Source organism: Coptis chinensis, chromosome 8 (assembly GCF_015680905.1).
Source record: "Coptis chinensis isolate HL-2020 chromosome 8, ASM1568090v1, whole genome shotgun sequence".
Lineage (NCBI taxonomy): Eukaryota > Viridiplantae > Streptophyta > Magnoliopsida > Ranunculales > Ranunculaceae > Coptis > Coptis chinensis.
The window spans coordinates 88,717,591-88,733,350 of record NC_141463.1 but is presented as its reverse complement, the minus strand read 5'-3'; the positions used below and the strand labels follow the sequence as shown (position 1 = coordinate 88,733,350).

The 15,760-nt window shown below is 34.7% G+C and overlaps 2 protein-coding genes and 5 long non-coding RNA genes across 13 annotated transcripts in view; 4 read left to right on the top strand and 3 right to left on the bottom strand.

Annotated features, from left to right (window-relative positions):
- Window positions 1–15,760, top strand: part of LOC147484024 (uncharacterized) — a 36,701-nt gene that overhangs the window by 11,552 nt on the left and 9,389 nt on the right. The window lies entirely within an intron of this gene.
- On the top strand, window positions 503–15,482 carry LOC147484026 (uncharacterized). Its single transcript, XR_015204548.1, has 2 exons — window positions 503–578; window positions 15,374–15,482. It is a non-coding gene; the product is annotated as an uncharacterized LOC147484026 (long non-coding RNA).
- Window positions 1,359–7,189, top strand: LOC147484028 (uncharacterized). 5 transcript variants are annotated; one of them, XR_015205906.1, is made up of 12 exons: window positions 1,359–1,517; window positions 1,699–1,757; window positions 1,870–1,934; window positions 2,036–2,098; window positions 3,561–3,797; window positions 3,922–3,964; window positions 4,080–4,470; window positions 4,560–4,755; window positions 5,420–5,799; window positions 5,902–5,976; window positions 6,290–7,027; window positions 7,120–7,189. It is a non-coding gene; the product is annotated as an uncharacterized LOC147484028 (long non-coding RNA). The 5 variants fall into 5 exon arrangements; XR_015205909.1 differs by lacking the exon at window positions 7,120–7,189 and having other exon boundaries at window positions 1,361–1,517; window positions 4,043–4,470; window positions 6,290–6,732; XR_015205905.1 differs by lacking the exon at window positions 7,120–7,189 and having other exon boundaries at window positions 1,361–1,517; window positions 1,870–1,941; window positions 6,290–6,732.
- Window positions 6,581–7,123, bottom strand: LOC147484029 (uncharacterized). The gene is made up of 3 exons (XR_015205910.1): window positions 6,972–7,123; window positions 6,729–6,807; window positions 6,581–6,603 (listed from the first exon to the last, which is right to left on the bottom strand). It is a non-coding gene; the product is annotated as an uncharacterized LOC147484029 (long non-coding RNA).
- Window positions 7,515–9,411, top strand: LOC147484027 (uncharacterized). The gene is made up of 2 exons (XR_015204546.1): window positions 7,515–8,046; window positions 8,215–9,411. It is a non-coding gene; the product is annotated as an uncharacterized LOC147484027 (long non-coding RNA).
- The window catches only part of LOC147484023 (uncharacterized), an 18,366-nt gene continuing 14,435 nt past the window's right edge, over window positions 11,830–15,760 (bottom strand). Inside the window, exon 4 of the long non-coding RNA XR_015204547.1 lies at window positions 11,830–12,328. This is a non-coding gene — a long non-coding RNA (uncharacterized LOC147484023). The remainder of the gene's footprint in view (window positions 12,329–15,760) is intronic.
- Window positions 12,985–15,730, bottom strand: LOC147484025 (rust resistance kinase Lr10-like). Its single transcript, XM_086577408.1, has 3 exons — window positions 15,270–15,730; window positions 14,310–14,339; window positions 12,985–14,208 (listed from the first exon to the last, which is right to left on the bottom strand). Exons 1-3 carry the CDS (start codon window positions 15,721–15,723, stop codon window positions 13,118–13,120), a joined length of 1,575 nt encoding a protein of 524 aa, XP_086433534.1. The 5' UTR covers window positions 15,724–15,730; the 3' UTR covers window positions 12,985–13,117.

The window sequence follows — 15,760 nt, the reverse complement described above, 5'->3', positions numbered from 1 at the left end:
AAAAAATAAAAATAAAATAAAAAAAACTCTAGGTGGTGTCAAGTTTGCGGATAGGGCGCTGCACTCAATCTGGAGCACGCCATTTCATTTGCCTCATGACTGTTTTGTTGGTCAAAATTAGCAGAAGTGATAGTTTAGCTTCGGGCATGTTTAATTTGAATTCATGATATATTCTAGAGAATGTAAAAGAAATTTATGGAAACAAAATCGCAACTACAATATTGTAATTTTCCCTACGGGATCGGAAACTTTGCGAAAAACTTATCCAGTTGGAATGTTGGATATTGTATCTAGGATTGCATTAGAAACACAAGAGATCTATGAATTCAATTGAGCAAGAGATTAAAGAGAGAGAAATTAGAAACTTACGAGATGGACACACTCTATCCTCCAAAAAAACATGGCATACGCATCGAGGAACACTTGTAGTAGTATTGTACAGGCACATACCCCCAGATTTCTCGCAGTCCTGACATTCAGTAGGCGTAGACCAATAGAGCACAAACCCCAATTTAAAATCTCGTGAGATATTTCGACCTTCGGAGAAACTGTAAGGTGCTACCACACTCTCCGAACAGGTTATATAACAGAAGAGGGTGAAATATCAAATTTTGCAGAAAATGAGGATGAGCCCATTAGCCCATGCACAACTAGTTCAAACCACTGACGAACTGCCACAGTAATGCAAAAGAGTTCTGCAGATTCAACAACCAAATACCAAATGAGAAGTCACATATATTGAAATCCAAGTATTTGCTTTGTGCCTGAGGTATCAATGAATGAGAAGGTTAGAGTTTAATGAGATAATTACTAGACTAGACTCTTTCCTTCACATCAAACCCTAACAAGGTATCGTCCCTTCACATCAAACTCTAATAAGGTATTGAGAATTCGACCTTTTCCCAAGATCCTCTTAACACAACAGAAAATAAAAGACTGACATAAACTGTTTGAGTTCTCAATAAGAGAATTACAAGAAGACACTATATCCATCACTCAGACTTATGTTGCCATCCTGCATCTTCTCCATTGTTCCTCAGCAGTTGCATAAGATATCTACTATCTCCCAAAATAAGTGTCTGATTAGGCTGATACTTCTTCAGCAGATTACATGCCAATTCAGCTCCAGCTACTTCTGCCTCTAACGCATTTAGCCGCCCTGAACTTTCTGTAAATCTTATATATAAAGCGGATACCAGATTTCCCAATTAGTTGCCGTATTCCCGATTTTACACCAAAGTTTTTAATGGGAAGGGTACCGGAAATTTAGACAGCCACTTATTTTTTGTTCTTCATTAAAAGGGTAAATTTGTCATTTAAAGTATTCCCATAACTATAAATGTCAACTTCTTCGGCAAACAGAGACAGATACACCGTTTCGACGGGTTCACAATTAAAAAAAAAAAAAAAAACGGTCGTCTTCTTCGTTCCTGGCCAATACCCATATTAACTTTCAAATCGAAACTTGCTCTCCATCAGAACGATTTCTATTGAACCAATAGCCAATCATTTTAAAGGTTAGTATGCTTTTTCCTCTCTTGATTCTTCTTTTCACTTCAAACTGAATTCTATGGGAAGTCTTAATTTTAATTTCAGTTTCTTATTTTTTATTGCAAAACTGAACTCTTAAATGCAAAAATTTCAGTGCCGCTTTGCTTCAGTGTTTTAAATTTTATTTTTTGGTTTGTTGTTGTGTAGAGCGCGCATCAATTCACTGTGTGCTCCTCGTCTGCAAAAATACGTTCTCTAATAGATAGGTATGCACGGAATTCAGTTTAATTGATAATTATTCGTTTTTTTGTTAGAAAGCCCACTATTATGATGAAACTTACTTGATGATGAAATATATTGTATATCTGCGTCTGGCAGCTTTTTTGCAGATGATGAAGAGGACAAGGAGGAGTATTTTTTCAACGAAAATTTTGTATTTCTAAGTAACGAGTTCAGATTTGGTCCTAATCTCTGTTGCCTAATCTCTATTTTCGTATTGTTCTATTTCTTACTTTTTCCTTTTCTATTTTTTTTTTTGTTCCAGTCACAGAATGGTGCCTTTATCATTCAGGACTTTTTTACCCAATTTCCCGCTTCAAACTTAAAGGTATGGTCTTCTAATCTGTTGCCCCATTTTCTTATACCAAGTTTTTAGTTATTTTTTTCCCCAACCAACCGTTTCGATACTTTCCCAAAGAAAAAGTTCGTATTCAACAATCTCTCTTCTTCATCTTGAAAATTCCTCTCCACATGGAAGAGGTTGGATTATTATTTTATAAGAGTAACAATGCTTTCTTTGAGAGATCAACTTTCTTTATCTGCTCTTCATCTCCACACGGAAGATTGGGTATGTTTATTGTATGCTCTTCATATTCTTCATCTTTCAGCTTCGTTTAGTTGTTACTCATTTAATTGTCAGGTTTGAAGTTATACCTTCCATTATTAAGAGTCCTTTTAATAAATTGCTTTAAAAAAATTACAAACTTTTCTCTTAGTAATAAAAGGAAGTGCATTATTTGAATTCGGGAAACACACTTAATTTCGTTTTATTTCTTCATTAAAAGTCAAGTGAGTATTTCTTAAAGTGAAGAAAAAAAAATAATATCAAGATCCCTGTAGTTTTAGGGATTTGTAAGTGATTTCTTTTTCTTTGGTTATGTTGTCTATGCAGAATTTGTTTTGTTAGGATAAGGTTCCTGTTTTTCAAAATTATGGTAAACGTCAATTTTGTTGTTCTTTTATTTGCCTTGACCAAGTTGTTGCTTTCGTGCTTTGAGGGAAACTACTGTGAATTGAATTTTGGGTTTTAAAGTCTTAACATTTTACTCGGTCCTTCGTTTTTTTCTTCTTTAGTTGTTATTTATCTATACGACAAATGTCGCAAGTTTTCTTACATAGAATGTCTTATAAGATAAAGAAATGAAAACTGGTACAAGGCACGTTTAATTACAATGGTGTTGTTCAAAATTTGCAAATGCTCATCTCCGAAATCCATTTGACAGAGTTTGCAGTTTAATAAAAGTCCTCATAGCATTTCCCTTTTTTTTTCGGAATGATTTCATAGTGCTTTATAAAATTTTGTTCTCTGGATTATTTGTTTACAATAATATTAATCTTTAGTTGGGTGTTTGCTACCAATATTTTGTGGCTCTTTATGCATCTTACGTGTTGACTCACAATGTAATAAGACATTACATTCATCTTAAAAAAAAGATTCTTGCACTTTGGATGCATTGCTTTTGACATTATCTCAGTTTACCATTGTTAAATGCAGCGTTGCCAAAAACTTCTCCCTTTCTTTACCTTTTAGTACGTAGCCTATTTAACTTTTTATTCGTTTATGGCCCTTCACTTTTAAGTTTATATATTGTCCACACTAAATTGTTAACTCATGATTACTTAGTGTATTCTTGCTATGTGGATTTGGTTTTGGTTTACTCTATATATTTGCACAACGCTTTTGTATAATGGAAAGGGTATTGCGAGTGGATGTTATAATCAATTCTTTAGGGAATACATGGACATATTATCTATTGATTTACTTTTTTTTGGTGTTACACATTTTACAGAGGCTACATTACACCAACACGGCAACACTGCTGCTATGTAGATCTGAAATTATGTCCCAGAGGGTAAACAAATGTGACCATTACTTGATTAAGCCAACCATTGTAATGTCATGTGAGCAAGGTTGCATCGTTTGAGCAGTTTATTCCGCATGACTTTGATGCACGTGATGAGTTTTCCTGTTGCCGCTGTCTTAAGGGGTATTGCGTGCGATTTTTATTCCTAAAGATTGTTTGAATGTAAGGTTTCACTGAATCAGTGTGATTTGACTTATTTCTATTTTTCAATATTAAAACACCAAATCAATCAAATGACTTTATTATCTTAATGAAATGGAGATACGTGACCAATGTTCTCTTCCAGGTCCCTCTCTCGGTTTGCTGACATTGTCTCTCTCTGTATTCAGGTGAGGTCAATCAAAAATTCAAACACCTTTTATATGTATTTCAGATATGCATTCAGTTGCATTACTTTGTAATTTCAGAAATTAGCATATCATTTTGTCTCTGCAATGCCAACAGACTGAGCTAGAGTTCAGGCCAACAATGTCCGATATTGTGGAATCTCTTGAGCTCCTGAACGATAGGAGTTCGGCAGATGGTATTGAAGGGGAGTCCTTTGATTTGTCTCTTCAAACAACTAATACTCGCTTCATATCCTCTCCTGTTACTAGCTAAGCCTCTGTGAATGTACAACAATTTTTGCGAGAAAACAATCTTGAGTCATATCGGCAGGAATGAGTCACTATGGAAGTGTGTAAACCCATTATACTGGCAGGAATGAATCACTATGGAAGTGTGTAAACCCATTAGGTAGTGATACCACGCTATACACAGAACCAATATGGGATTAAATCTACACTTTTCTAAATACTCCTATTGGACGGAATGATTTGGGTGCATCTCGTTGCAGGTATGTTTTTCTTTTCTTCTAAGTATTACATTTTGATTTGTTCCCTAAGATTGTGTTTCTGAATTGAAAGGTCTATCATTTTATATTAGGTATGAAGCTGCTATCACATTGAAGAATTCTTGCTTGAGCTTGAAAGATGTAGCTTTGGGTGACATACTTCAGATTTTTAATATTGTAGTTACTTTAAAGAAGTGGAATGTAGTTCATGCAAATGACTGGCAGCCGATCACTATTACCGTTGGGTATGGCGGAGGGGTACTTCATTTCCGTCAAAAGTTAGTTAAGGTAAGAGAAGAGATCCTGGAGTCATAAATAGAGTGGAAGTTGACAACGAAATCTGAGGAAGGAGGATCTCTTTTCAAATTTAGGTTAGTGTGGTAAAATATGGTTTTTAAATTGCTTTAGGAAGTTAAAGGTATTGGGTTATGCTTTCAACATGGCCAACGGTAAATTCCTTCAAGGATATTATTAGATATTGGTAAGTAATACTCAGTTGTGCAAGGTTGGGTTGACATGTATCATTACTTGAGATTAGTGTCCACAAGATAGTACCTGGAAGTTGCTTTTCCTTATGGCTTGATGATGCAGTCGTAGGCTCCTTTTTGCACGATATGTTCACTTTCCTCAGCCGTTATTTGCTAATTAGAACTTCGCTCACGGGTTAACCTTTGCTGACTCTCTTTGTGGCTTTAAAAGACATTCAATGAGCAAAATCTCAATATGATATCTTTGCAATTTGTTTGGACTAGATTATGAAGCTAAGAAGAATTAAATCGAGTCTTATATATAAAGCCGATACTTGCTTCTTAACTTGGTTGCAATCAAGTCTTATATATTAAATCAAGTCTTACTGTTCTATTCTAATATATTGGTTGCAATTAGTTTTTTGGTATTAGTTTTGTTGTGCTTTGAATTCGTTCTCATAAAAGTTTGGCTTTCTTATTAATAGAGTACCAGAGAACAAGAAATAAGCAAAAGCAGACGTCGATAACGAACGATGCATGATGCTCAACAAGAACAGAATCGTAGGGGATAATCACCATTAAAGAAGAACCTATCAATACGTTGCCAATGATTGTCTCAGGAACATGTTGCAAACCATCAGAATATAAATCTAGCTGATGTGAGTTCTTAGGGTCAACTTCCTTCACAGGCTCTGAGGCGAAGACTTTATCCATCCGTGCTTGGAGAGGTTGCAGAAATTAGAAGCCCTGGTGATTGAACCCGACCAATAAACCCGTTGTAATTCCTCCAGAGAAAGACATCATGCTCCTTGAATCAATGAATCGCATCAAATCTATAGAATATGACTTGCAAAAGACAAGAAAAGTAAGGATTTTCCTCTTTTCCATTCACAGTTTTTAATGGCCATTTTATCACTAATTGTGGCTGGTTTGGCCTTTTTACTTAATATTAATTATTTATATGTAGGCATTGCATGCAACGGCTTCAAAACAAATGCAGCTTGCAGAGTCTTTGGAGAATTTAAAAGGAACCAACTTAAGTGTAAGTTTCAGCTCCTGTTGAAAGAAAGCTGGTGAACATCCAGTAATCATGGCCTTTACTTTTGCTTGAGGAATTGTCACACTTGATGATTTCATATAGAACATATAGAATGATTTTTATTTATTTTTTTCAAAATTAGATAATACTAAAAATTCTCATAGAAAAATATGGATATGATGAAATCAAAGATGAGTAGCAAAAAAGGACATTGGAAATGGTTCTGTAGGCGATAATGAACTGCATGATATTTAGTTACAACAGTGTTAGTAATGTTGTCTGTAAATAAGCTGATAGTAGATTTTGTTGATTGCAGAGGAAAAGATCTTACTGGAAAGGAGATTGAGGATCCATTACCAGAGAATTCAAACTACAGTTTTACAACCCCACAAATTTGGGTTTTAGGACTCGCAGCCTTGAGCTGTTGGTGCAAGTGCATGTACCTCTCAAAGCTGGAGCATCTTCGTTCTGTTTCTCTTTCCGATTTCCCATAGAAGGGGCATGTGCGGCAGGTCCCAATACCTTATACACACCATACGGAAGAATAATGGGGATTTCCTTCGAAGTGGTACGACAACACTATTGTTGTAAACTGGCTTGCAACTTGCTCCTCAAGGACACATTCCCAAGCTGTGTACATAAATCATACTGAGTTCATTTGTTTCATATTTCAATCATATACAATAAACATTCATTTTATACAAATAAAGTTAATCAATCTCCAGTGGAAGGAAAGTATGTACAAATTTTCTCACCTTATCAGTACTTTTAGTTTAACTTCTTGGTTTTTTTCATTTCATAAACAAATTCAAGGGTATACTGCCCATGCGAAGACTGATTCAGTAGATGATTACGAAAGAAAAATGAGTTAGTAGTGACTACTTAGATTGTGGCAATTGACAATCAGGGAAGGACAAACGACTCTATTATCTATAATCTCATTTTTAATATTCATCACATGCGTTGCACTCTGGTTCGGATCCAGTTAAAGAACTTACCTGATTGCCATGTGTAGAGAAGTTTTACAACAATCCGTAGGATCCCATTTCTTCTGGTAACCGATTAATTGCTCTTGATATGGTAATCAGAATTACATTTTTTCGTTTTAATGTATACGAATCACTCTAAATTTTAATATGTCTACAGGAATTACTTATATGACACTGAGGGTTGCTAGGTACTCACTCAGGGTTACTTATATGAAGCTTCAAGGAGAATCCGTCCTATCTTGGATTCTATCAACTTTAGAGGAAAATTTTAACTTACTTGGAATGGAATGGAAAGGAAATAATTTTAAGTGGTATGTGTTTGGTAAACTTTGGGGAAAGGAAAGAAAAAAAGGGGAAAGGAATAATCATGTTTGTTTTTTTGGTATTGTTGGGTCATAGGTGTATTAGTAGTAAGTCCCATCTATTTATTTTCTTTCCTTTCCTTTCCACAAAAATTTCGTTAGCTAATAGGGACACAAAACCTTTTCCATTTCAATAATTTTGTTTTCCATATGGAAAAGCCCATTTCCTTTCCATAGATAAACAAACACCTTATAAACTATGGAAAAGGTGGACCACTCTTATTTTCCTTTCCTTTCCATAGTGTTTCCATCATAACAAACACACACTTAAGTGCTGAAACTTTTAGTTTTGTACATATTAAGCAATGTCACAAGAAAACCGGGTTAGCTTCTTCATTTTAAGGCAGATCAAGGAATTCATTGTAGTTTTTAAGAACTCGATTAGGAACTTACTTGAGCATACTTGATTTCTATGTAAACAAATCTTTCAATTTTATGCAACAAATGCAAATCTTTGCAAGTATTTTCTAAAGCAGTAAATTATATGATTTTTCTTGAATTTTTCTAGATCATTCTAGATTTTATCTTCCCAAATAAAAAGTCATTATCTTTGTAACACGTGTATCGGCGGTTTCCCAATTAAAAAAAAATAAACCGATCGTTCGTCCTTCTGCGTTCCTGATATTCCCAATTAAAACCCGTTAAGTTCGAAAGTTCAAATCAAACACTTTGCAACCAACGAACATAAATTTAAACCCTGTTTTCCATTTTCAGGATCAAAGGTAATACTTTCTTTCATTTTCGTTTTCTAATATTCTTTAATCTTGATTTCTTTTCTTTGGTTTTTATTTGCTTAGTACCCTGATGTCTGTTGACCTTCAAAAACCATTTCTGAAACGGACATTTGGATTAATTCAATTTTGTTTTCTCCTCCATCCACTCTATCTTAGAACGTTGCGCCACTTCAATCATTATCATTACATCTTCTACCAACTCATCAAGCAGGTGTTTACTTTAAGGATATTATTAGATATTGGTAAGTAATACTCAGTTGTGCAAGGTTGGGTTGACATGTATCATTACTTGAGATTAGTGTCCACAAGATAGTACCTGGAAGTTGCTTTTCCTTATGGCTTGATGATGCAGTCGTAGGCTCCTTTTTTGCACGATATGTTCACTTTCCTCAGCGTATATCTACATTTGGATTATGAAGTATCTGTTTGGATCATCCAATAGATCCTTATGGTTTTGTCAGGGGTTACATGTTTGGATTCAGCCCTTAACCTGCTTTGAATCAGTAAACGTGATTTCAAAAAATTACATGAAACATCACTTTTTCTGTATATGGATTTATATACTTTTACGCGAGTCAACATAAAGCTTCTTTCACGATCTACAACAATGGTATTCTGTAAATTTGTTCCGCTCCAGGTTAATGGAGAAGCTCTATTGAAAGCGATGCCAATATGTGGTATTCATATCAGTTTCTCATGCATGATACAATTGATAATATACTGATGGAGAGACTCGGATTAAGTAGCATTTTACTAAGAGAAAAAGGTAAAGAGCGAATCAGAATACGTTGAAATCAGTACATTGGTAATTGAAGCCAATCAGTCTCTATAAATCAGTATCAGATACGGAATTTTGAATTGGGACTGGGTTCTTACTGAGCAGAATTAACATCAAGCAACCACCGTACAACATGTTGTAGGTTGCAGAAGGGGGACTAGCAGAAGGGAGACTAGAGTAAGTTCATATATTTTGTTTGGAATATGGATGTAGTTGCAATCGTTAAAAACCGCAAAGGAATGCTGACGGCAGCTGAATGACTTGGTACATCATATCTGTGTATTGGGTTTCTTTTATGGAGATGGTATGCCCTTACTACTTTTATTTTTCGTCTAGAATCAAGCGTCTGTCGAATTTTCTTTTATATTTAGTAATGTGTATCTTTATATTTAAAATTACTAGATGCTTCTGCTGTCAGGAAAACTGAGTTCAAATAAACTGTTGATGATTTCCTATCTATATTTCTGTTTTGCTGTCAAATCCCACTTAGTTTGTAGTTGGAGATAATTGTCAGTGGACATAAATATATGTTTGTTTACAATTCCTGAAAGGGTTAAAGAGAACATTGTGGTATTTGTTTGGTAATCCAGATATAATATCTTCCTCTGTCAGAGCATCTTAAGCAGTGCCTGAGAAACCCCAAAGTGTATACATTTGTTTCCCCATCTGCCCCTTCAAAAAGCAAATTGCTAGAATAGAAGGGTAAAACCCAATATTGTCAATTAGTATACGAAGTGGACTACATATTGGCCTGATCTCTAATTATATACCTTTGATCACAATAAATTCACAGATGCAATGAATTAAACAATCCCGGCCCAAAATGGCTATTCTATTGGGTTTTACTTTCTAAAATGAAAACTGCCTCGCCAAATAGACACACTGTTTCGGCTTATTTTCCAAATTAAAAAGGGAAAAAATGAGCGTATACGACACTTTTATTGTTTTCCAGAGTTTGGGTGTTGTCTGGATATTGAATTTTTTTTTTACATAAGGTGTTCAATGATTTGGGGTGTTGATGGTTTACTCATTTTTCAGTGCATTTTGATGGCATCATTTCACTCTCTTCCTAATTTTCCGTTACGTGGAATTACGACTGAGCGTATACTGTACTTTTTTTTTTTTTTCCAGAGTTTGGGTATTCTCTAGATATTGATTTTTTTAAGAAGGTGTTCAATGATTTGGGGTGTTGATGGTTTACTCGTGGATTTCTTCCTAAATCATATTGTCATTATCGGATACAATCATTAGTTTTGGTACCAATCAATTTTGAATAGTGGTTACCGTTATATGAACATCTTTTTCCAAGGTTTGACACAATTCTGGTGACCCTATTATTGTCATAATAACTCTTCCTTTAATTGTTTATTTTTCTGGCTTTTTTTGTCTTCTCCATTTTCTTGGTCAAGTGGAGATTCTTCATTGTATCTCACGGCTTTTCTCTCGTTTTTTATGTTTTTATTATTACTTTGTGAGTCAACACGTAAGATGCACAATGGATCACGCTTTTAACGTCTCTCAACTCTTTCATTATGCACTCTGTCAAAGTACCACATGTGGAGTTGGGTGATAATAGCATTTTCAGAATGGGGACCAATAACTAATGCAAGAATTGATCAAAGGATTGTGCGACTGACGACAGGGTGAAACAGATATAATTCCGCGATGTGACTAGCATCCATAATTTCTTCTTTTTTTCGCCTCCATGCAGATGATTTGAAAAAATTACCACTCCGTCATTTGAATCATTCAATCTCCATAAACATGAAATGAGATCAACAATATATTGAAAGTTTTAAATGGTAATCACATAGAAATCTTCCAGAAAGCTTTTACTTACACATTCAATTCACTCTACATATTATATCCGACTTAATAGCTCTAACATATTATATCCGACTTAATAGCTCTATAGAACAACTATCAACAATGTCCAATGTATTTTTTTTAATTGTTACTTAATGTGATCATTTCTAAATATAAAAATAAATAAATAAAAAATGACATTTGTTAGCTAGCTAGAACTTCTTTCTCTGTCCAAGCTACATGCTTATTTAAACCGACCAAAATATATTATATTTAAAGCTTTTAAATGGTAATCTTGCCACATAGTCATCTTCCAGAAAACTTTTATTTACACATTCAATTCCCTCCACATATTATATCTGCCTTAATAGATCTATATATATAACAAATATTTATAGTGTCCAATGTATTTTTCCCAATTGTTTCTCAATGTGATCGTTTCTAAATAAATAAATAAACAATTGCTTTTGTTAGCTAGCTACAGTTTCTTTTTCTGTCCAAGCTACATACTTATTTAAACCGACCAAAATATTTAAAACGACAACAAAAGAGAGCTGATGGATTCGCTAGATCATTCTGAAAACAATCATAAAAAAAAAAATTATTCTTCTTGCATTTTTTTTGAGATATTTTATTCTCCAGTATAGAATAACAATTATGTTGCACACCATGATATAATATTCTTATATCTTATATATAGTATACTCATATAAATCCAACAATGTTCCTTAATCACATATAAATGCTCGATAAGATAATTACACAACCAGCAGCATAAATGTTAACTTTATCAACATAATACATATTTTTTTAGTAAAGTAATTTGTGGCATATGCACTAATATTGACTAAATTACAGGCGGTTAAATACATCTTCGAATATATTTATTCGCACTGTGGCAGAGCAGCAAAAATTGAATCGGACAAAGAACACAACTAGCGTATTGAAGTGTTATTTTTTTATTGAAGTTTTTTGTTAGACCTCGACCTGTATTAATCTAAAACATATTACATAATATATCTATTCAAACAAATGTAATATGTTATTATTCTAATTTACATGCATTTATTCCTTTGATTTTCTCCGCCCCAATTTCCTTTCCTAGAACGTGCAACGCACGTACCCGTTTACTAGTATTCTTAATCAGCCTAAAGGAAATTCTAAATTTCTAAATTGATACTAATATATAGACAAATGGAATTTCCAGAGCATCAATAGACACCCATTACATTGAGCGAAGTGACTAAATGGCTTACAAATGTTTTACATTCATAAATACACAACTGTTTTACATTCATAAAACCACAACAATTTCAACAATGGAAATACTTAATAGCATAGCAACAATACAATGCAAATAAATTCACATCACTCGCATAGTAACGCTTCTGCAGTCTCCTTGAACTGCAGTCTCGCATTGTAGTCTCCCTGAAGTCATCTTTCTTTTTTCTCTTGTAGCATCACACACCAGTAGCACACTACAGCCAACTTTTTAAAAGAGATTAGTAACTCGGATACATACTGTCGGATGTGAAGTTTGTACTCAAAACATCTGGTAACCTCTTCTTTGTGGACATAGACACCCATCATTGCCAAACCATGTAACTGCTACCATATCACCTATGAAAGACTGGCATGGCCCGAAAAGTTTTATATAGCATATCAAGGTTAAGAAAGAGAGTTCACCTGGGAATATAGCATAACAGAGAACTTCATAATTATTATGGTATGGTTGTTATAGAATCTAAACGACAAAAAACGAGGACTATATATCACAAAAGGGTGGAAAGTTTTTTGATATCTCAGATCTTATCTTGACTTGAGGAGAATCTCCTTCACAAACGTACTCGATTTCTTATCACAAAAGGGTGTTAACTGTTAACTACATGCGAGGCCCTAAATATATTAGGGTCCTGTACTCCTTTAAATTCGATAAGATGATAGAGGAGTCGATGTCCCTGTAAAGCTATATTTCAGTCGATGTTGTGTAAAGCTATATTTGATCATTCTAAATAATCAGTCATGACAGTTGTGTAATTTCTAACCGTTTGAGGCAAAATAGTATACAATTTCAGCTAGCTTAAGCTTAACCAACCTCAACTTCCTTTGCATCAAGTTAAAACAATCGCACTAAACATGTCTAACACAGCAACCTGCAAAAATTACCTCAAAAATAGTGAGACTAATACTTATTTAATAAATAAAAAAAAAATAGCACTTCTAATTTTGTCATTGACGCAGAGATATTGCCATCATTCGATATTTGGTTAGTTTGAGAAAGCTATGTAGCACCAAAGAGTCATATGGAGCATGAATATCGATCTTGCCATTGGAGGATAATATGTGAAAAAAAGAAGATATAATATATCATGGAACCCATATATCTTTTACAAGTGTTGAAAAGCAGTACAATACCTATCTAAATTTAAAGAGCAGTGTTGTAGAACAAATCCAAATTCGATGGTAGAGTAACTCTTATGACGATGAAATCGAAGATTGTGAAGGTGGATGAAGAAAAGGATTTGGAGGCATTTTTAAATCTTCATTGTTTCCTTCTAACATATCTACCACCTTAGTCATTGAAGGCCGATCTGTTGGGTGTGTCTGTATGCACCAAAGAGCCACTACGATCATCCTTTTGGTTGTTTCCTCTTCAAATATCTCACACGATCCTTCCACATTGAAATCTGGTTTAAGATGATTATATATCCACTGGGGAAAATATATCTCACTCATGTTCTCCACTGCCACATCAATATTCTTTCTTCCCCCAATCATTTCTAACACCATCATTCCATAACTATAAACGCGTCGACTTGTGAGACACCCTCCAAAGTTTCTACAACATACTTCAGGGGCAATATAACCTATAGTTCCTCGAGCTCCAACCATTGACACAACACTAATATCTCTTGTTGGACAGAGTTTAGCCATCCCAAAGTCCGAGATTTTGGGACACAAGTCTTCGTCTAGAAGGATATTGTGAGGTTTAATGTCAAAATGCAAAATGCGTGTGTTACAACCACGATGCAAGTATTCCAACCCTCTAGCAATGCCAAGTGCTATTTGGTAAAGCTTTTCCCATCCCAAAATAGGCATGGTGCTTGACTCCTTCTCATGGTAAATAAACCTTTCAAGTGACCCGTTCGGCATAAACTCATACACAAGGGCTCGTTTGGTTTTCTCGGCACAAAACCCAAGAAGGCTGACCACATTGACATGGTTTGTCCCGCCAATGGTGGCAACTTCATTGACAAAATCTTCACCATTACCCTTGGATTCATTCAATACCTTGACTGCCACTAAACGGCCATCGCGAAGCTTTCCTTTGAACACACAGCCATATCCTCCTTTCCCTAATGTGTCCTTAAAGGAATTGGTCATCTTCTTGACACTTGAATATTTGTATCTTTGTAGAGCACGACATCCATAACTCTGTAAGAACTCTTCCACATTTATTAAAGTTTCCGTTTTATTCCTCCCACGCGAGCATAATGAGGAAATAATCTTCCTATAAATAACGAGTAAGGTTAGAAGTACTAGTCCTCCAACTCCAGTGGATACACCTATAAAGTGTAAACAAAGAGATAACCTTTCAATTTAGTCTAAAAACTGTATAAATTTCTATAAAGAGTTGATCAAATAATAAGTAGTATATATAACTCACCAATTATGATCTTTTGTCCAGTACTTAAGTCTGCAATGCAAACATGTGATTCTCGTTAACATATATACATGCATGACCATAGTTACAAGCTCATACTATTGAATTGTACTGTATAATGATTCTCTTGTGCCTTTTTCTTAGAAATTTGAATGTGCATTACTCTATCTCCATTTATAATACCAACTATATTTGAAGTGTTGTCTGAAAAATAATTTTGCATAGATTCTAAAATCGGGCTTCTAAATTTATACTTATGAGTTCATAGATCATCTTTAGGTGGTGGCAAACAACTGCTTTTGGTAATAAAAAGAAAAATAAAAATAAAATAAAAATAAATCTCTAGGTGGTGTCAAGTTTGCGGATACGGCGCTACACTCAATCTGGAGCACGCCATTTCATTTGCCTCCTGACTGTTTTGTTGACTTTTTCAACGCGCCACTTCACTGGCGCGTGTGTAGGGCCCTATCAATATTTGCTACCTTGCACCTAGAGTTGGCACTGTTTTGCAACCCAAGTTTGTCAAATTTGTTTGCAAAGTTCGACAATTTACTACCACCACCAAGATATGCTCTTAGATGGTATGCAATTTTGTTGAGTTCTTAGATGGTAGGCAATTTCGTATAATGTAAAAAAAAAAAACCAAAGGAAAAAGCACTTTGCAATCCCAGCAATACGAAATGCAGCCTAGCTAAGTTCAAGTTGGTCAAAATTAGCCGAAGTGATAGTTTAGCTTCGGGCATGTTTAATTTGAATTCATGATATATTCTAGAGAATGTAAAAGAAATTTATGGAAACAAAAATCGCAACTACAATATTGTAATTTTCCCTATGGGATCGGAAACTTTGCGAAAAACTTATCCAGTTAGAATGTTGGATATTGTATCTAGGATTGCATTAGAAACACGAGATCTATGAATTCAATTGAGCAAGAGATTAAAGAGAGAGAAATTAGAAACTTACGAAATGGACAAACTCTATCCTCAAGATTAAAAAAATCGCATACGCATCGAGGAACACTTGTAGCAGTATTGTACAGGCACCTACCCCCAGATTTCTCCGAACAGGTTCTATACCCGTCAAATCCTTCTGGGATTGAATCTTGATCGAAAGCATAAGAACGTTCATTTGTATTACTGTTGTTGTAGTTGTCTAGACAAGGGAGAAGCTGCGCAACACTATAATTAGGGTTATTGTTGGTACAATTGTAGAAGAAGATAGCGTTGTGAAAATCATCATAGCTTAAATACGGTGTTGAGTCGGATAAGGAGAAATTTCTTCGTGGTTGAGGACAATCTTGTCCTTCTATATCCGCGTCTACTATTGTTACAACTTTACTGTAGTAGCTTATTTCTTGCACAAGATAGAGCTGGTTGGAGATATTTATTAACGGACGGTTATCTAAACATTTCATCATTAATCCTGGATATTCAATAATAGAGTCGTACGGACAA